Here is a 20,183-nt window from a genome sequence, read left to right as displayed (position 1 = left end):
TTTTTTTTTTTTTTTTTTTTTTTTTTTTTTTGCTGTCCAGAGGGCCTCTCACTGTCGACTCAGCAGCCATGGCTCACGGGCCCAGCCGCTCCACGGCATGTGGGATCTTCCCGGACCGAGGCACGAACCCGTGTCCCCTGCCTCGGCAGGCGGACTCTCAACCACTGCGCCACCAGGGAAGCCCTTGGTGTTGTCTCTTTTTGTTCCTGTTGAACGTCCACCCCAAGTTAAAAAGTAAAAGGCAACACAGAAATGAGCAAACACGAGAGACACCAACAGTCCCTGGCCCGGTGATCTGAGTGCTTGCGTCTGAATGACAGAAACTCCCCATTTTGCAAGAGGAAATGAAAACTGGAGTTGAACTCAGTTCTTCCCTTACTGCCCTGGATCAAACCAAAGGCCAAAAGAGCTCTCCCGACTCCACAGGAGCAAGGATGATTAATTAAATCAGTGAGCTCCGAGTGAACGGAGCCACCAGTAGGCTTCGGGGGATCGGCCTGGCGCAGGATGCGCAGTGAAAATGAAACCCCTTGGTAACTGGGTATTAGATTACCTCGCGTAAACCCACCCACAGGCGGACCAGAGCTTCACACACTGGCTGGGACCTCAGAAATGAACTTGACCATCAGATTTTAAATTAAAAAGCAAGTGTTGCATCCCCAGATGGTCCTCATGGGAATCAAGCCCACCGGAATTATAAAAAAAGTCCAAGTCCTGGGCTTTGAAAATGTCCCACCTCCCCTGTGGCTGTAAAGACATAAATGCTAACATTCCAGATGCCCACGCCACCCCCGCCCTGCCCCTGGCTGGTCACCTCCACTCCACTGGGCTCCCAGGTACCACCAGGGTCTGGATTATAACCCTACCTCCTGCTGTTGCAGCTCTTATCTCACAATCAACAAGTGGGGGGCCGGGAATAGAAACAGAACTCAGAGGAGGCAGACCTCTGTTTATCCACAAGCTTTGCTTTATCTCAACTCTCAAGAGACCACACAACCGAAGCAGAGAAGCTGTGCCCGCCCTGCACCCTGCGCCCTCAAACAATCTCCCCAGGGGCCCATCCCTGCACCTCCCCCGTGTCTTACAACACCTCACCCCACGGCTGAGAAGCTGCCCCGTGCCTGACTCCAGACAGAGCCAAATCCTGTTCAAGGACCCTCCATCTCACTGACCCCATAGCACCTTCAGACAGACCATTACATCTGCAGAGTCCAAGAACTACATCCTCCATGCCTGGCAAAGCGTGGCACATAGTAGGTGCTCAATAAATAATCGCCAAATGATTGGACCACAGGGACGCACGGGCTTCTCCCAAAGCAGCTGCACCACCACCGCCCCCCAGGCCCCAGCTTTACACCTGGCAGAGCGAGGCCCGTGAGAACCCACCTGGGAGCGGAGCGTGCCTTCCAGGCAGGGGTCAGCCAGAAAGGCCTAGGCCTGGCCCCAGGCTCCCTGTGGAGGCGGGAAAAGAGCCCCTGTCCTCAGCTACTTCCCAGCCAGCTGCGGCTGATCCCGGGAGGTGTTTCCAAGCCAGGCGCCGGCCAGGCAACCTCTGGGCTCACCACCTGCCCACAGCATTCTGCCTTGGCGTCCTCCTCTGTTTGGACAAGTTAGCCTCACCGAATGTTCAACAATGCTTTTACACACCCCAGGGCTCTTGTTGTGTTACGAAAACAAAACAAAGCCCACTAAGGAAAAAAGCTGGGGGTTGGAGGGAAATGGGGAGCAAGCCAGCCACACACAGATCTCTTTCTTTCTGGTCTCCATCCTAAAGATGGCTCCTTGACAGCCCGGGTCGGGGCACTGTCCCATGTTAGGAGAACAGTGACATCGTCCAAGAGGGGACTTAGAAACCCAGAGATGAATAAATGAAAACTGTTTTCACACCCAGCACAATACCACCTTCTGCACATCACTGTGGGACTGCACAAGCTCTCTTTCTAAAGGGGGAAGCTTCTGGGTGACTGAGTTACCCCCATCCCCCAGGGCAAAGCACAGCTGTACCAGGGGAGCTGTCCTCTGTCACCTCTTTGCTCACCAGAGTCCTAGCGATAGGCAGTCAGGAAGCTAAAGGAGGGACGGGACTCCTTGGGCAAAATGAGGCCCACTGCTAGTAAATAAAGGCAGCCCCAGCCTGCCAAATGCCAGGCACCTTGGTTAGGGGAAGGTCAGGCTGGGGTGAACAGGCTAAGGGTATCCGTAAATTCCCACCCACCCCTCCCCCCAAAAAAATGAGATTTTTTTTTTTTTTTTTGGAAGTTAAAACTGAGCTAATGACACTGGGTGGGGCTCAGTGTCGGAAGACTGTGCAGCCAAACCAAAATTCACTTCCAGCCAAGAGCTGCTTGGCCTCACCATTTGGGGAAGGAAGCTGAAACACTCATGAAAGATTCTTTAGTATACTGGGAAATAAGGCTGCAGTTAACATTTCAACTGAATGTGACCCTTCTGGTAAAATATTTTTTTAAATAATAAAAATAACATAAAGTTCTCAAACAGCCTCTTTCTTAAAGAAAATGGCCCAGAAGTTCTCATGGGCGTGGAAGGAAAGAAGGGGGAAAAAAACAAAACAAAACAAAACCGGGCCGGCCTCCTCACAGCCATTACCTTTCACGAACAACTTTTTTTCTGGAGTTCTTCTCATAAAAGGAATGATGCAATTTCCTGTCTTGTCCCAATACTTCCTGTTCACTTACAAGGTGAAAGTTATCACCCTGTTTTAAACAGCTGTCCTAAACTCCACAGAAAGTTCCTTTTTCCATCCAGTGCCCCATCCCTGTCACAAAATCTCCCCATTTTAGAATATAAACGCTATCATCGCCTACACCTTTAATGAGCTGGCTTTAAGAAAAAGCCTCATTCTCTCTATGGTAGACACTGAATCTTCAGTCACAGCCGCCCCAGAAAGTGGGCTAGGGGCACAGACCCCCGTGGGGAGAAGCGAAGGGGGCTGGGGGCATCATCCCCAATGAGCCACCGTGTTTAGGTAGAGTTGCCGCCACCAAGGGAATGTTCCTTTCTTGGTGTGTTAGCCACTAAATTGAGAACTGTGCCTCAGCAGTTAATAATATCTTCCCGCTGAAAATAGCCCGGAGAGGAAGCCTGTCTGTGACAGTAGGCACACAGCCAGACTGGGCTAGCCATTCAGTACTGAGCGAGAGAGATGGTAGGGCCAGTGGTGACCTCCCAGTGGCCACGCTGTACAGTATCCTTTCACAAGGCTCCTGCAAAGGGAGGGCTCCCGGGCGAGTCACCAGCCTCCTCTACTCTGCAGCCCTATAACCTCGGTGAAGCTGTCACATGAACCAGGGTCTTAGGCAGCAGGACCAGAGGAGGGGGCCGATCACTCAGCAGGGTGGGTCAGGACGACTCCAGGCTTTGGGAGACCGCCCCTACGTGGCTGGTTACCAGTCCCCGGGCTGCCCAGAGAAAAACAGCATCTGGGGCAGAGAAGGAGCAAGGGCGCTCACTTCCCCTGCAGAAAGGTCAGCCTCGGAAAATGAGCCACAGGGAACTTTCCTGTCTCTCCTTTCTGCAACCAGGATGGAAAAGAAAAGGTTGAAAAATCACGGAGACAGGCCCGTGACTGTGGGCCCATCCCTGGAGACCTCAGAGCTGCTCTGGAAACAAGTGTCTATCTACAGATCTCAGGCACCTAACTGAAGTCTCCATTTTCATTCTCCAGAGCCAGTGTTTTTTACTGAATATCTAAATACCTGCTTGCATTTAAAAGCTACCACAGGTCACTACTTTTTAAAACTGTGGCAAGATATGCATAACACAACATTTACCATTAGTGACATTGAGAGCATTCGCAGAGCTGAGCAACCATCACCACTACCTAGTTCCAGAACATCTTCATCACCCTGAAAGGAAACCCTGTCCCATGGGTCACTTTTACCATGTCATCCACCTACAACAAAACCAATGGGAGGAAGAGGCAGAGTTGACACACCTTGTCAAGTTTCTACAATCGAGTGAAAGTCTTAGTTGAGAAGACTCTCAACAAGCAAGGTACTCGAATTCTTCCCTAGAGGAGCACAGGCAGAATCACAGAAAACCTGCACAGCCACCAAGAGAAGCCACCAAAGATACTCTCCACCAAAAAAAAAAAAAAAAAAAAAAAAGATACTCCCCCTCAGGAACACAGACCCTTTTACCCCTTACACCAGGAGCTCCCCAACTTGTCTGCACCTTGAAATCATCTGGGAAGCCTCAAAAAATACTGATGCTGGGATCCTACCAACAGACTGTGATTTGGAAGCTCCCAGGGGTCCCGATGTGCAGACAAGTCTGGGGACCACCACCCTGCGCCTTTTTTTCTCCCACCAGGTTAAGACACCTGCTGTGAAGTGGCCCGGCGATCACAGCACTGTAGGAGCAGTGTCACGGGACAGTAACAGCGGCGATAAAGCAGCAAAGGGAGCCAAACTTGATCAGGAACCCTTTGGCATTCCCTCCCTTTTCACTGCCCCCCTAGCTCTGGGCCACAGGTCCAGAAGTCCACGCAGCTACTGCTGGGCTCTGCTAAGAAAAAGCCTCCCTGGGGAGAGGGTGTTAGTGCCCCAAGACAGTGGCCAAGAGCTACACCGGAACCTGACCCTCACCTGGCCCCTGCCCCTTCGCGGGCCAGCCCTGCTCTGCTTCAGGGACGGGGTGCATGAGGCAGTGGCTCATGTAGTCTGGCTGGCAGAGCAGCCCCAATTTGCTCCAGAGACTTTAAATGCTGTCACCTGCATTTAACCCCTGCCTGACTGCCCCGTTCTTTCCAGGATAAAAGGGGTTTTAACAGTGAGCCCTTCTCCGGGGTTGAGTGCCTGACCTCAAGCCTTGCAGAAGAGGCAAACAGCCTGAGCTGCTGTCCCTGACTGGTCTTCACTGGGGAGTGGGTGTGCACCAGGTGAGCCAGCCAGGGATTGAGTCGTCAGCCTGGCATTTAGGGACATATGGGTCCCTAGAGATTCAGACTGTCACTCCGCACAGTGGCCTGAAGGAAGGGGAGAGGATAGGTAAGGAGCTCGCTCATGGTTACATGTGCTGGTCCTTCTGACTCCCCACAAGCCCATGCTCAAGGCCACTTGGATGAACTCAATCCACTCCCACCCCCATGGCATTAGAGACTCCAGCGAAACCACAATCTGCTTGTTCCCAGGCACGGGAAGGAGAGACATAAAAACACAGCAATAGGCACCCGAGGAGAGATTCCCAGTTTGCCATCACCATTCCCAACCAGACAACAAACGCAGCTGAATAACTTTCCTTAAAAACAGGATGGGGCACTCTTTCCTAAGCTACTTGGTTTGAGCCCAAGTTGACTGTGGACTGAGCCAGGACCACATTTTCAGATTATGCAGGTGTTTTTGAAGACTCTCCTCTGAGGCTCTCATAGACACCAAGCAGAGATTAAAGAAGAGGAAAGAACCTTTCCTGGAATGGATGCTGACCTAAGGACATTCCCATCACCCAGGAGCTAGAAGCAAGACACGGATCCGAAGACCTTAGCAAAGGAGCTGGCCTCCCTCGGGTTGGTGGGACGGTGTCTCTCCAATAAGCATGATTTTGTACAGCCAAGAGATGGGTTCCTCAACACCCTCCCCCAGAGACATCGGTACTACACCTCCACTGCCTCCCAGCTCCCTCCCTGAAATCCAGGCTGGCACCTCTTTTGAAGTTTAAGTGACTACAAATGGGGGCTTCCCTGGCGGTGCAGTGGAGAAGAATCTGCCTGCCAACGCAGGGGACACAGGTTCCATCTCTGGTCTGGGAAGATCCCACATGCCACGAAGCAACTAAGCCCGTGCACCACAAGTACTGAGCCTGTGCTCTAGAGCCCGTGAGCCACAACTACTGAGCCCGCGTGCCACAACTACCCTGGCTGGCAGAGCAGCCCCAATTTGCTCCAGAGACTTTAAATGCTGTCACCTGCATTTAACCCCTGCCTGACTGCCCCGTTCTTTCCAGGATAAAAGGGGTTTTAACAGTGAGCCCTTCTCCGGGGTTGAGTGCCTGACCTCAAGCCTTGCAGAAGAGGCAAACAGCCTGAGCTGCTGTCCCTGACTGGTCTTCACTGGGGAGTGGGTGTGCACCAGGTGAGCCAGCCAGGGATTGAGTCGTCAGCCTGGCATTTAGGGACATATGGGTCCCTAGAGATTCAGACTGTCACTCCGCACAGTGGCCTGAAGGAAGGGGAGAGGATAGGTAAGGAGCTCGCTCATGGTTACATGTGCTGGTCCTTCTGACTCCCCACAAGCCCATGCTCAAGGCCACTTGGATGAACTCAATCCACTCCCACCCCCATGGCATTAGAGACTCCAGCGAAACCACAATCTGCTTGTTCCCAGGCACGGGAAGGAGAGACATAAAAACACAGCAATAGGCACCCGAGGAGAGATTCCCAGTTTGCCATCACCATTCCCAACCAGACAACAAACGCAGCTGAATAACTTTCCTTAAAAACAGGATGGGGCCCTCTTTCCTAAGCTACTTGGTTTGAGCCCAAGTTGACTGTGGACTGAGCCAGGACCACATTTTCAGATTATGCAGGTGTTTTTGAAGACTCTCCTCTGAGGCTCTCATAGACACCAAGCAGAGATTAAAGAAGAGGAAAGAACCTTTCCTGGAATGGATGCTGACCTAAGGACATTCCCATCACCCAGGAGCTAGAAGCAAGACACGGATCCGAAGACCTTAGCAAAGGAGCTGGCCTCCCTCGGGTTGGTGGGACGGTGTCTCTCCAATAAGCATGATTTTGTACAGCCAAGAGATGGGTTCCTCAACACCCTCCCCCAGAGACATCGGTACTACACCTCCACTGCCTCCCAGCTCCCTCCCTGAAATCCAGGCTGGCACCTCTTTTGAAGTTTAAGTGACTACAAATGGGGGCTTCCCTGGCGGTGCAGTGGAGAAGAATCTGCCTGCCAACGCAGGGGACACAGGTTCCATCTCTGGTCTGGGAAGATCCCACATGCCACGAAGCAACTAAGCCCGTGCACCACAAGTACTGAGCCTGTGCTCTAGAGCCCGTGAGCCACAACTACTGAGCCCGCGTGCCACAACTACCGAAGCCTGCATGCCTAGAGCCTGTGCTCTGCAACAAGAGAAGCCACTGCAATGAGAAGCCCACGCACCACAACAAAGAGTAGCCCCCCACTCGCCACAACTAGAGAAAGCCTGCGTGCAGCAACGAAGACCCAACATAGCCAAAAATAAATAAATAATTTTTTAAAAAATGACTACAAATGATGCTGGCCTCTAATCCCTGCCTTAACCAGCGAGGCCCATATGTCTGAGGCCCAACCAACTTTAGACACCAATATACAAAGGAAGAGGCTTGGTCTGCAGCTGAATAACCTGGAATTCACACGTGAGGTGGTATTTCTTCAAACCCCTCCCACCCCACCCCACTACCCCAAATCAGGACAGCAGACAAGCTAAATGAAAGCTCCCCTCTAGAAACTCCAGATGGAGGCTGCAAAGATGACAGCTTCGAACACATGCTTTTAATTACCAGTGACACAGTGAAAGCTCTGGGAGCAAATCCTTTCCACTTCCACCACCGAGCTGAACCTAGAAGCTTCCCATCTACGTAAGACCTCTCCCAGGTGGGTATTCTTGAGCCAGGATACATGCCAGCAACAAGGGTTTGTCCTACACGCCTTTCCAAAAGCACCATACCCAGATCACAATTCAGAACCAAACCAAACACTCCCCGGGCCCAGAGCACATATCCTCACGGAGAAACCGTCTCTGAGGTCCACCTAGCCCCTGTGAGAGGGACCCAGGCCTATCCCAGCGCCTGCCCGCTCATGTGTCTGTGCACGTGTCTATCTGTAGGTCTGTAGCACGCGTACACGCGTGCGCGCGCGCGCGCACACACACACACATGCACACACACACAACCAGGCACCAAGCAATCCATCTGTCTCCGAGAGCCGGCTGTCAGAAATGAAAGTACAATCTCCTGGAACCGAGTCACAGCCTTCTAAAAATGTGCCGTTTTCCCAGACTGAGGAAACTTGCAGGGGTGGGGTCCGTTTCACTGCGAGTCCCAGAGGCCTGGCCTGTCGTCTCCCCGGCCAGCCCCACGCTGCAAGGCTGGAATTCCAACCTGCAGCCAGCGGGCTGGCTCCCAGCGCTCCTACCCACCCACTCCCCTTCCTCGCAGGAAAGGGAAGGGCCAGCCTTGGAGTCACCCCGGCATCTCGGGAGGGGCGAGGGGCGTGCCTTCAAGCACACCCTCACCCCCACCCCCGAGGCACCACATTTTCACATTCGGCTGTTTTTTTCTTTCCCTTCTTCCCTTGCCAAGAGAACCAAGCCCTGGCTCCCGCTGCCGACCTTCCTCCCACCCTAAACTGAGCCCCATTCATTAAGCCCGATCTCGGCCAGGACAGGAAGGAAAACAGCACACAGGGCCCGTGAAAGAGACACTCAGAGAGGTGATTTCCAGGGGGGAGGCGGGGGCAGAGCCCTGTGGGCACCTTCCCCGCTCCCCGCCGTGATGCCCACTTGGCCTGGCGCTCGCCACAGCAGGCTCCCCGCTCCAGCCTCCCTCCCCTCCACGGCCCAGCCCCCTTCAGCCACCACAGCCCCCCACCGGCTTCATCCTACGCCAGGCAGACACACCCCGGCCTCGGCCACCTCCACCCCCCAGCCCCATGGAAAGATCAACTTCTTGGAAAGGAGGTTTGGGCTTTCTCCATTTGCAAAACCCTCCACCCTGGACTCGAGCCACCACCACCATCTTTTGGGGGGGCCGTCTCGCGGCAGAGGGTGGAGCCCTGGGTTTTCTCAGGGCCTATCGCCTCCCCTCCAGACACCCCCAAACCACTGGCACCAACCCAAGAAACGGTTTCTTCAACTTCCCCCCACGGCACATTTTTAATAAACTACTCCCGACTCTGAACGGAAAGAGGAAAGAGTTGAAACTTTGAAGCCTTGGGAATTAGTAAATCAAGAGCTAAAATTCAAAACAAATGCTCTTTTCATGTGGAGCCCCCCGTCACGTTTTTTTCTTCTGGCAGTTTTGTTGAACGACGCTATCCCTTCAGAGACAAGCACTCCTTCCTAGCAGCTCCTCATTCATCGAAATGGCTGCAGTTACTTTGGGGGTAGGGGAGGAGTTCATCATTGCTTTACCCCCAGTTTCTTTCTAGGACTAGAAAAACTCTTGGAAGCCCACCCGTCTCAGAAAGGGCTGCACTGTCACACTTTTGGCTCTGGGGGGCCGGGTAAGGAGGCTGATGGCTCAGGCGGGTATCGTTACTTCCTCCAGCAGAGGAGGCAGACAAGATGTTATCAATAAGACAAACCTTCCGAAAAGCCCCCTTTCAAAAGCTACCACTTCCCTTGCTTGTTTCATGTGGTTCAGAGGGGTTGGGACTCCTCCCTGCACATTCAGAATCTAAAAAATAAAACCCTCTAACAACATCCTGAGCGTGCTATTTTGCCCAGACCCTTTCCTCTCCTTGGCTTTCTTTCTTTCCGGAACTCTCTCAGCCTTAGAAAGCAGAAAAGACACAGCTCTCATGTCCCGGTATGTTCTTCCCTCCTCCACCGCCATGGTCCACTCCCATTCTCACCCCAAGCCCCTGCCCTTTCTGGGTCCCTCTTTTTTCCTGCTCAGCTCTCATTAGGAGCTTTGAGTAAACAATATCCTCTGTCTCTGATAACAGCCAGAGTATATACTGCACTGAAATCAAAACAAACAAGGGTCTCCCTGAAGACATTCTCAGCAAGCTCAATTCCTGCAGAGGGAACTGGCTAGGATGAACCGAGCCGAGGTTGAGCGACACCTGACCGGTTAAAAGTCACAAAAGAGGGTGCACCATGGTCCCCCCCAAAGACAGTTGTTGGGTTTTTTTTTTTTTGCAGTACACGGGCCTCACTGTTGTGACCTCTCCCGTTGCGGAGCACAGGCTCCGGACGCACAGGCTCAGCGGCCATGGCTCACGGGCCCAGCCGCTCGGCGGCACGTGGGATCTTCCCAGACCAGGGCACGATCCCGCGTCCCCTGCATCGGCAGGCGGACTTCTCAACCACTGCGCCACCAGGGAAGCCCCAAAGACGGTTTTATAGCTTCCATCGGAGTTGCCATGATCCTACACCAATGTCCCAAGGGCCAATGCCCAGAACTCTGCTGGATTTTCTTTTCTTTTCTTTTCTTTTCTTTTTTTCCTGGATTACTTTCCCTCTTGTTTTAGCTAGTTCTTAGAAAAATCCAGTGATGGCATACTGGGGTGGGAAAAACAGGTGGGAAACAGGACATATTTAGAACAAAATGGAAATGTCTCCCACTTACATTGCTAATGAGTTTCTCCAAGTTTATCACTCTCTTCTCCTGTCTCTCAGGGACAATGATGTTTAGGCTCCCCAGTGCCCCTCACCCAATTCCATAACTCTCCAGCCTGGGAGTCCAGGCCCCTGCTCACACCTGTGGGCCCTGAGGGACACCTTCCCTGCTGGGTAACAGTATTAGCACCTACTGTCGGCAGTGTCCCCACCCTGGCCCTTCCATCCCCACCATGCACTGCAGACTCCTGCACGAAGCTGGACTGGGAAGCAGGATTTGCAAAGAAGCATCGAGGCCACATCTACTCTAAACTCCCATCCTACACTTGGGATCTGTCTTCCACAAGTTCCCAAAAGGTGGATCCATTCCCTTCAAGGCACCGGATGCACTGAGAGTGAGAGCAAAAAAGGGCTTAAACCCGTGAACTAATGACACCAAAGTCACCAAGTGGAAGCCCCTCAAGTCGGGAGCTGCTTAACAATAACCACGAAACATGGCCCAACACCAGCCCGCCGGCTGGCCCCCACTTCCAGATCTATGGCCCAGAAGGACGAGCTGAAGGGCAACAGAGTCATCACGGATACATCCAGTTTCATGCACATAAAAGTGAGAATTAATTCCAGACCAGCTGGGGTGGCAGAAGGCCACCTCCATTCCTCCAGTCTCCAGTCATTTCAGGAGGTCTTCGAATTGCCAAGAAAGTAAGAGAAAGCAGCTCACCTGAAAGCCCCCCAGGGGCCAGATAATTCGTTCCCCCAGTTTCAGCGGAGGAAGGCACAGCATCTGGACAGTCTGCTGTGGATATGAAGAGAGAAATAAATAAATAAAAACACCAAGATTAATTTTTAAGCACATTCTAAACAGCATTAAAGAGAAACCACACATTCCAAACGGGTGACTCCCGGCCGCGATGCTGATTATTAATGGGCTGCTCAGGCTTCGCTACCCATCATAAGACAGACCACAGCACCCTGTCACCCGTCTGGGCTCCGGGCGGCCAGTTAATCATTAGTCAAGACAGACTGGCTGGAATTTCTCTTTTACTGAAAGTCCCCCCATTGAGGAAACCAGGTAGTTCCCAAGGTCAAAGGACGCCCGGTTCCTCTCAACCGAGGCTGCTGTCTCTCCACCATCTTTTCCCAAAGCATGGCCTCTCTGCTTGGATCCAGTGGCCTCGCTGCCACTCTCATCTTCTTAAAGACAGACTTCCCAGTTCTTTAGGAAGAACTGGTGTTGGGCTGAAGGGACTTCTTTCTTTTCAACGGAGGTATGATAAGTATAAAAAAAATACAAATCTCAAGTGCAACTCGATGAAATGAATTTTACTCATGTACACACCTGCGTGAACAACGCCTCACGCCACATCAGGACAACAGAGAACATTTTCAGCAAGGCTCCCTAATCCAAACTCCCCATCTCCGGAAAGCCTCCCAGGCAACCCCAGGCCTGCAAGGCTCCCTGCCTCAGTTCCTGTAAAACCTTTCTGGCACCCAGTACCTGTAATTTCCTTCGGCTGTCTTTATTGATTTTTTACCTTCAGATCCTGTCTGCCTGAACCAGACTATAACCTCCTAGACTAGCACCCTCAGGTGCTCAGCACAGTGACCTAAATGTTCATGAGGATAATGCCAATTCCAGATGAGAAATATATAGACTTATCAACCTCCCTCCAAGCAATTAAAACAAAAAATAATGGCCACGAGCCACAACGAATTAGTCCCACGAAACAAAAATACACAAGACCCCATAAGCATATCATGCACCATTGCCAATGCCAAACTTACTGAAATCCATAGAGAAAGGCCGGCTCAGGAAAGGAGCGTCCCAGCTCCAAAGTAAAAACACCGGGTCAGATGGTGCAAATTCCAGTCCCTCCACCCCAGGCCACTAGCAGGATGTCCCTGGGGGGGTGCGTTACCAGTTTCCCCCTGGAAACACTTGGCCAGAGAGGGCGAATAGGAAGCCAAGTGAAAGAGTAGTCCAGGGGCAGGTAGCCACAGAGCTCTCTAGGGGCCCAGCAGCTGTCTCCAGTGCCTGGTAAAAGGGGGGAGGGGCTGGGCCACTCAACTCTGAGGTCCTCTCTCTAATACCCTCTCTTGCATTCTCTCTCATGCTGGAAGAACAACTTTTCAAGAATTCTTCTAAACAGGGAAGGAGGAAGCAGAGGAGTGGCAGCAACGGGCAGGGGAGAGAGAAAAGACTGTGTGGGGGAATTTCACTGTATCAGGGTAAAGCTTGATTCCTAACAGGAATATACAGTTTTACAGGATACACTTAATCAAATGGAAAACAATAGGGGCAGGCAGGAAATGGAGTTGCTGGTTAAAGAGTGTATAGCCTGCACTTTCTAAACCACTTCGATGGCCTTCACTATGCTGGAGATTGGCTTCTACCTACCCCGCAAAGGGAAGACACCCCCATGATGACTTACCCGCGGCCACTCCCTCCCTCCCCCACCAGCTCTGGCTGGCTGAATCCCAGGCACAAGGTGTGTTTCAAAGGAAGAGCCCACATCTCGGGGCAGAGCTGGGACCACATTCAGGGCTGTCAGCCTGTCTCAGATCAAAGGTTAAGCCAGCTGCACACTGGCAACCACAAGCATTTCTATGAAATGGTGCTCTGCCCTTTGTGCAGCGCCTTTGATCTCAGAAGGGATTTGCAAACATTAATTAAGTAGCAAGGTATACCTGTTTGACACGTACCCAGGTAAACTGAGGCATCACAGGGTAGTCCAAGGGGCCACCCAGTGAGCTGGACCATACCCAAGGGTTCAGCCCTCTCCCTCCCAAGGTAGGCCACGTCCTCACTCTCTTCCCTGAAGGTAGTTGGGCTGAGACAGCCTTCAGCATCCAGACTGGCCTCAAGCTCCTGACAAGTTAGTATAAGTCAAAGGGGCCACAGCTCCGTCTCTCACCCACAAAAAGGCTCTGCTCTCCGAAGGCAGGGTTCTCAGCTATTGCCTTGCCGTCTGCTCCCCAGAGCCCAGGCTGGTACACTCAGAAACTCTAGGCTACTCCTGGATCTTCTCTGCCGCTAAACACTACCGAGCACCCAGTGAGTGCTGGGTTTTGTGGGAGCCTCATTCCCCTCTCCCAGCAGTAGGAGAGCTTTCAAAGATGCATGCCTGGGAAGAGCCAAGGAATGAGCTGCTGCAAAGGGTACAAGGTGACAGAGCTGGGGACCCCACTTCTCTCACTCAGAGAATGGTTTCCAGACAGCCAGGATATTCTCGTCAACTTAGTTCTGAGCTACCTAAGTACCTACTGTCTGGGACAGAGGAGCCTCGACCACCACCATTATAACCCCAGCTCTGCCCCAATCCACAACCCAGGTTACAGAAGCACTAACCAATGCATTGGAATCTTCCATGCATTTTAGGCAGGCACATCAGGTATGCAGAATGACTGAATGAGTGACCCAATAAATGAGTGAATGAATGAATCACCTAACCTAACTCCTTGATCACGTGGGTTTAAAACCAGGCCTGGAAAAGTTAAGAGTGGCCTGAGTTAAAAGGTAAATAAATGCAGGACTAGCTCCCAGACTTCTCAACTAGGCTTTGGAGGCTCGATCTGCCAATGGTCACCTGGATCCCCAGCCCAAGCAAGTAGGTGTACCCAGCAACATCCCCTCCCTGCCAAGCCATTCTTCAAATCTTTCAGACCTTCAGATACAGAGGACACAGGAAGCAGAGCCTACAGAGCAATCCCTCCCAGCATCCCCACTCCATAAACTGAGATCTCATTCTAACAGCCTGCTCTTAACTCCTGGTGTGATGGGGCTGGGGGTAGGGGGGGTGTCCTGATTTCTGAGAGCCTCAAGTCACAGCCACCCTACTCCTACATCCAGCCATGTCTAACACTCCTTCCCAGAAGATCCTGCTGACTTCGAACCAGAGAGTACCCAGGCCTACCTAGTCAGGCCATGCCAGAGGCTGCAGTGGAATGGCTTGAACCATAACAAAATGGAGCTCCCAACTTTCAGCCCGAGCATTCCTCCAAGGCTGCAGGGGGACCAGGCCCCAGCCTCTTCCCACCGCCTCTGCCCAAGCTGGAGACTTCACAGAAGAGATTCCCTTAGTTGTGCAACTGGTTAGGATTTTAATAGCTGTCCACCGTAAAAACCTTATGGCTGGTTCTCACCTAGTAACCCAAGACTAAAAATGCAACCTACGACTTAGAAACTTAAGAATGTAAGCAGCTGATCTAAGTTCCCCAGCCAAATACTCTCCCCCATGTGCAAGGCAGAGAGAAAAACCTGGGGCAGCATCCCATCTGTGCGTCTGACCTCAACATCTCTGGCTACAGCAGCCAGCAAAACCAGGCCCAGCCCTGGCTGCCCTCCAGGGAGTCAGGAGATTCCCACCACAGGGGCTTCGCCGGTTAGCACCCTCATATCCTTACACAAAGGTGATGTTTTTCACTCCTTTTTTTTGTTGTTGTTTTGGGGTTTTCTGGTTTGGCCGGGGGAGAGGAGGGTTAGATTTTTGCTTTGGAGTGTTTTTTGGGGTTTTTTTTTTTTTTTTTTTGGTTTTGTTTTACAGAAACGTTTTGGGTGAGTAACCAAGCTGTGAGTTTCCGATTGGCAGGTTAATCACTTCCTATTGGCTGATCTGGAGAACTTTTCTCCCCCTTGGAAATGGCACATTCCTGTCTTTGTGGCTTCTCTGTTTGCACACATTTTGCTACCTAATGTCAACACTTGCTAATGAATAAATATATCACTCCACTCACTGAAAATGAGGTCCTGGCCTGAGAGGGTGACTGCTTGAATCCGGTGAACAGATCTGTCCAGGTATCTCTGCAGGAAACCCAAGAGAATGTGGTCCTTCTTTCCTAGGACTTTAGGAAATTTCTCAGAACACTTCGCCCTCGTCTTCTTTACCCCTGGGGCCAAGGTAACTGGCCTCCCTCTTTCTCACTTTTAAGGAAAACCTCCAAATTTGAAGACTATGGAAGGGAAAACAAAAACAGGACAGAGAGAGCCCCTTGGAGAACTAAGCTCATAAAAGAATTCTTGAGTATTGATGCCAAAAACCCAGTCAACTTACATTCTTGGAGAAAACAGAGCTTGGTAATTCCAGTTAACATTTGTTACAAATACAGAGCTGCTTATCTCCTCATTAATGACTATTTATCTGGTGTTTTGTAAATCGAAAGCAAAATATCACATGCTTTGGAGGCCACTTACTAGACAGGCACCAGGCAAGCAGCAACACCTTCCGAGACTGGAGGGATCGTGTAGTTGGGGAGGGCTGGCTGGAGAGCATGGGCTTCTCTTACACCGTTCATTAAAGTATTTAACTCTGGACAACGCCCCAGCAAGACTTTTAATTAGTGGGGGAAAGGCCCAACAGCCAAAACTCATGAGGCGGAAGGACTTGTAGAATTCCAAGAGGGAAATGGGGCCCAACCCTTCACTTTTCCTTCTCCCAGAACCTTGGCAAAATAAAAATGTCAAAAGCGTTGCATTTGTCAGGCACCAGTGTAGACAAAAGTCACAATCCATACTTTCAAGCAAACGAACCTCCCGCTGTAAGAAGGGGCTCCAGGAAACAAGGGCCCATCGAAGTTGTCACCCTCGAGTCCCCGTTTTTCAGACCCTCCTCCCCTGGCACTGTCAACCTCTGCACTGCCAGCCAGAAGTTGAATGCAGACAAGCGCAACTGAGGTGGTGCCAGTCTCAAGTGGGGGCTTCTGCCCTGGCCCCGTGCCAGCCTGTGACAAAGCACCAGGCAGGCAGAGCTCCGCTAGAAACTTTTATAGCCCTCACCAGGAACTCCGAGAAAACCAGGAGGGGGCTGTGGACTTTAACTTCTTAAATTTTCTAATCTCTTGCTCCAAACCAAGGTCCGTCTCAGCACTTTTAAAACTGTCTTCCCTCCCCCATCGGGTTATCCATTCTTCCCACTGAGATACTTCTGGCACTCACAAAGTCTCCGACGTTGCCCATCAACCTGTCCTATTTGGCTCCCAAGATGCTTCGGCGTGGATCAAATTCCACGTGTTAAAAGCTGAGCCAACTTGGGTTATGGAGTGCAAATACATGAAAAAAGGAACAAAATGGAAATATCTAGGAAACAAACATCTTTGCAAAAAGATTATATGTATACACACACACACACACACACACACACACACATTATCGCCAGCTCCAGTCACAACAAAATCCACCAAACTTCCAACATCGGCAACCTATAACAACCTCGGGGAAAGTCCAGCGTCTCCCCACGCCGCTGCCTAGGCATACACATCCGCGTTCTAGAGACTCCATTTCTAACTTAAGATAGGAAGGATATTTTAAAAATCATCTACTCACCAGTTGGTTTGAGAAAATCCATCGGGTATCTGGAGTAAGGAGGAGGGGGAGACTCTGGAATTAAAAAAGAAAGAGAAAATAAAGGCCGAGCCATGAGAAAGAGATAGAAACTTATGATAACAGAGGCATTCTTTTAGCCCAACTGTTTGTCTTAGCTGTGGGGGTTGGAGGCAGGGCCGCGAGGCGGTGATTGCCTTGATATTTAGCTGTCAGATAAACAAAAGAGGCCGCCTGGCGCCAGCCTCGGCGCTCCGCTCCTCCACGTCTGCGGCCGCCGCCGCCGCCGCCGCCGCCGCCGCGGCGCTCGGCCGGCCGGGCTGGAAACCACCGGCTCGGCCGCAGCTCGGCCGAGGCCGCTCACTTCACAGGGCTGCAGGGCCACAAAGCCCCCTCCCCGTCCCAGAACTTCACACCCCACTCCCACCGCCCCACCCCACCCCCCCCCCGCCCCGACCCGTCCCCCAGGGTTGCAATTCACCTCCGCCACCGCTGCTCCGCTCCGCACCCGCGCGGGGAACACGGGCTTCCCCTTTGCCAGCCCACCTGGGAGGTGCACCCCAAGAGCGCTGGTGAACTTGGAGTTATGGGCGCCCGAGGTGCACCCCGCCCCCGCACAAAGACGTAGAGAAAAGGGAATGGAGGAGGCCAGGAGGATAAAGAGGAGGCGGCTGGGGTCTCAACTGAGAAGCCCAGGCCCCAGGGGCAGCATCCTCACGGAGGCGCTGGGGGCAGACCATTCTAGTCAGTAACTGTGCTTTCCTGTGCTGGAAGAAAGGAAAAAGCAGGGGGCACCCAACTTCTCCTGACTGCTTGCTCTCTTTCACCCTGGGGTGGCACAGTTTAGAGCAGATATCCAGCGCGACCTTCCATCCTAACTCTCTTTGCCTCAAAACCCAAAGCTGCGCCGGCCAGGGCAGTCTCCCGGCCCCTTGTGCCCGACGTGACCCTCTTTATTTACTAAAGGAGAGCCTTACTCTCTAGCCTTTACGACTGCTTCTCCCAGCCTTCCTCGGCGGCCTTGGACCGAATCCAACTCGGCCACACACCTCAACGCCTTTCCCAGAGCGGGGGGGGGGGGGGGGGGGGCGTGACCCCCACTTCTCTCTGCACCCCTTGGCTAATCCGGAAATGAGGGCATCTAATCTTTAACCCCCTGTGTGTAGAGTGTGTGCGTGAGCAATGCCCAAAGCCTCCCCTGCGTCCCGGGGCAACAGAGAATAAAAGTGGAAGGGAACCCCCAGGGAATACCTTTCCAGTTTCCCCTAGTCCCTTCTCGACCCTTGTCCCCCACGTCTCTTCCCAGGAGGAGATGTACACTCCCCTCCGGCGAGGTAGCTGCACAAACACACAGCCCAACGGGGCTTTTCTTGCACCACCTGAGCGCCAGAAGGAGGGGAGGGTGGGCGCAGAACAACTTCCTACCTAGTTCGCAGAGTCGGCTAAGGTGATGGGGGTTGCAGCACACCAGCTCGGGGTTGATCTTCCCGTAAGATTCACAGCAACACAGCCTCTTGACTTCCGAGGAATGCCTGAGATCCGGCCACCTGAACACTTTGCACAGCAGGAGGGGGAGCGAATAGGACGAGGGCGGCTGCGCGGGTTGCGAGCCGGAGGGCGCCCCCAGGCCCAGCCTGCAGTCCAGGCGGCCAGGCAGCAAGAGGCACGCGGTGCGCGTACCGCCGCGGGACTCCACGGCCTGGAGCAGCAGCTCCAGCTGCCGTTCCTTCAGTTTCTTGAGCACCGAGTGCGTGAGCGCCTTCAGATCCGCCTCGGCGCCCCCGGCCGCGCCGGAGCCCGCGGCTGGGGGGTGAGGATGGTGGTGACCTTTGGCACCTCGCACCGCCTTGCCCAGGCAGCAGCCAGCCCTGCCTGCGCCGCCGCCACCGGCCCCATGCGCCCGGCCGTCCGTCGCCCCTTCTCCCCGCAGGTCGCCTCCTCCTCCGCCTCCCCCAGCGCCCTCCTCCTCGTCCTCGCCGCCGGGCGCACGGCTCCTCCAGAGACGCCGGACGAGCGCAGATCGTTTGGTCCTGAACATGCGGGGCGAGGAGGCGAGGAGAAAAGTCGTTTGCCGGCTAAGGAGCGAACATGACCTCCGCACACCATGAAGAAGTCGGGTGCCGAGTTGGGGCAGCAGGCGCAGGCGACAGCAGCAGCAGCAGGGGCCCTGGCAGGAGCGGCGGCGGCCCGAGGGGCGCTCCGTGGCATGCGCCAGTCTCCCGGAGGCCGGGGCGCGCGCGGGGGCCCGGGGGCGCCCGCCGGGGCTCGGGGGCCTGCGCTCCGGCTGCCCCACCCCTCGCGGCCCGCGCCGTGCGCCGCTCTCGGGCCCCGGCGCACCCCGGAGGAACGCGGCCGCCGCTTCCCTGGGGGCGGCGAAGCCTACCCCGGTCGGCGCCTCCCCCAAAAGAGGCCCCCCCGCAGCGGCTCCCGAGTGTCGGGCTCGCCAGCCTCGGCTGCCTACATGGAAGATCCGCGAGGTCAAAAAACGAAAGGCGTTCGGCTGGGCTGCTGGAGGGAGGAAAAAGCCTCTTTCCCCCTTGCTAAGCAACTTAATTTGGGGGTGGGGAGAAGCTGGCAATTAAAAAAAAAAAAAAGCAGGCACGCGATTTATTTTTTTCCTCTATATCCTTAGTAACCGGATCGCCTTGAATTCCGTACACACGAAGACTCGAGGGAGGGGGCTGAGTGGACTTCACCCCGCATGAGATGTCTGGCGAAATAAGGAAGCTCTCTCAAAATCTAAGAACCAAACATGCAAAGCCCAAAATGAAAAACACCACCTCCTCGCACCCCGGAGGCCTGGGGGCGTCCGGCTGGACCTGGGGTTTAAAAAAAGAAAATGTTTACAAAGTAGAACTAGACGTTTGAGGGGTGGAAAAAACGTATCCACGAGTTACATCCCCCTTTTTTCCTTGCAGAGCCCCGCTGGTCTTCCTCTCCTTTTCTTCTGCCAACAACAACAACAACAAAATCGTATTTTTTTAATCCACAGAAAGCTTTGGCTAGGCTGCTTCAATCCTTCGCATCTGGGTGATTTAGGGTAGTCTCTGGTCTTTCCTCTTGCGCTCCCGGGGGCCCCAGTCCTCAGCGGGGACTTCCTCGGAGCTGGCGGGGGCGCAGGGGCAGAAGATGCTGCGGCGGCGGCTGCGCCCCGCGGGGCTGACAGCGCGGGGGAGGGCGGCGCGGCGGCCGCGGCGGGCCGCTGGCCGCCCTCTGCTCTCTAGTGCGGGACCCGCCGGCGCCCCCTCCCCTGGCCGCGGCCGGCCGCTGGGGCTCCCCGTATGGGCTGCTCGCCCCGACTCGGCTGCGGCGGCCGGAGGCCCCGGTGTCCCTCACGCCGCCTTCTCCTCCGAGACTCTCCTCGTCGCGGTCGGGAGCCTCCTTGTCCCCCGCCCGCCCTCTCCTGGCGCTCGGGTCCTTCTGCTGCCGCCGGGGGCTCGCCGCGCCGCACTCAGGGGCTCCTGGGCCGTGCGCTCGGAAGCTCGGCGCCGGCGGGCTGGCTCTGTCTCGGGCAGCTCTCTCCGGCGCGGCGAGCGGACCGAGCACGGCGCCCGGCTGGCTCGGCTGGCGCGGCTCG

The 20,183-nt window shown here is 53.9% G+C and overlaps 1 protein-coding gene across 3 annotated transcripts in view; it reads right to left on the bottom strand.

Moving 5' to 3' along the window:
* SMAD7 (SMAD family member 7) overlaps nucleotides 1-18,705 on the bottom strand; it is a 29,404-nt gene extending 10,699 nt beyond the window's left edge. Inside the window, exons 1-4 of one of the 3 annotated variants that reach the window (XM_007465600.1) lie at nucleotides 18,032-18,644; nucleotides 17,130-17,132; nucleotides 16,610-16,663; nucleotides 11,012-11,086 (exon numbers count right to left, since the gene is read on the bottom strand). In XM_007465600.1, coding sequence (XP_007465662.1) covers nucleotides 11,012-11,086; nucleotides 16,610-16,663; nucleotides 17,130-17,132; nucleotides 18,032-18,644 — 745 coding nt within the window. Of the gene's footprint in view, nucleotides 1-11,011; nucleotides 11,087-16,609; nucleotides 16,664-17,129; nucleotides 17,133-18,031 lie in introns of all 3 variants that reach the window. The other 2 variants (XM_007465598.1, XM_007465599.1) reach the window with 2 other exon arrangements.
* Between the last annotated feature and the right edge of the window lie 1,478 nt (nucleotides 18,706-20,183).

This window comes from Lipotes vexillifer, unplaced genomic scaffold (genome assembly GCF_000442215.2).
Source record: "Lipotes vexillifer unplaced genomic scaffold, Lipotes_vexillifer_v1.1 scaffold36, whole genome shotgun sequence".
In the NCBI taxonomy this organism is placed as follows: Eukaryota; Metazoa; Chordata; class Mammalia; order Artiodactyla; family Lipotidae; genus Lipotes; species Lipotes vexillifer.
The sequence above is the reverse complement of the archived record's forward strand: the minus strand, read 5'-3'. Positions and strand labels throughout refer to the sequence as shown.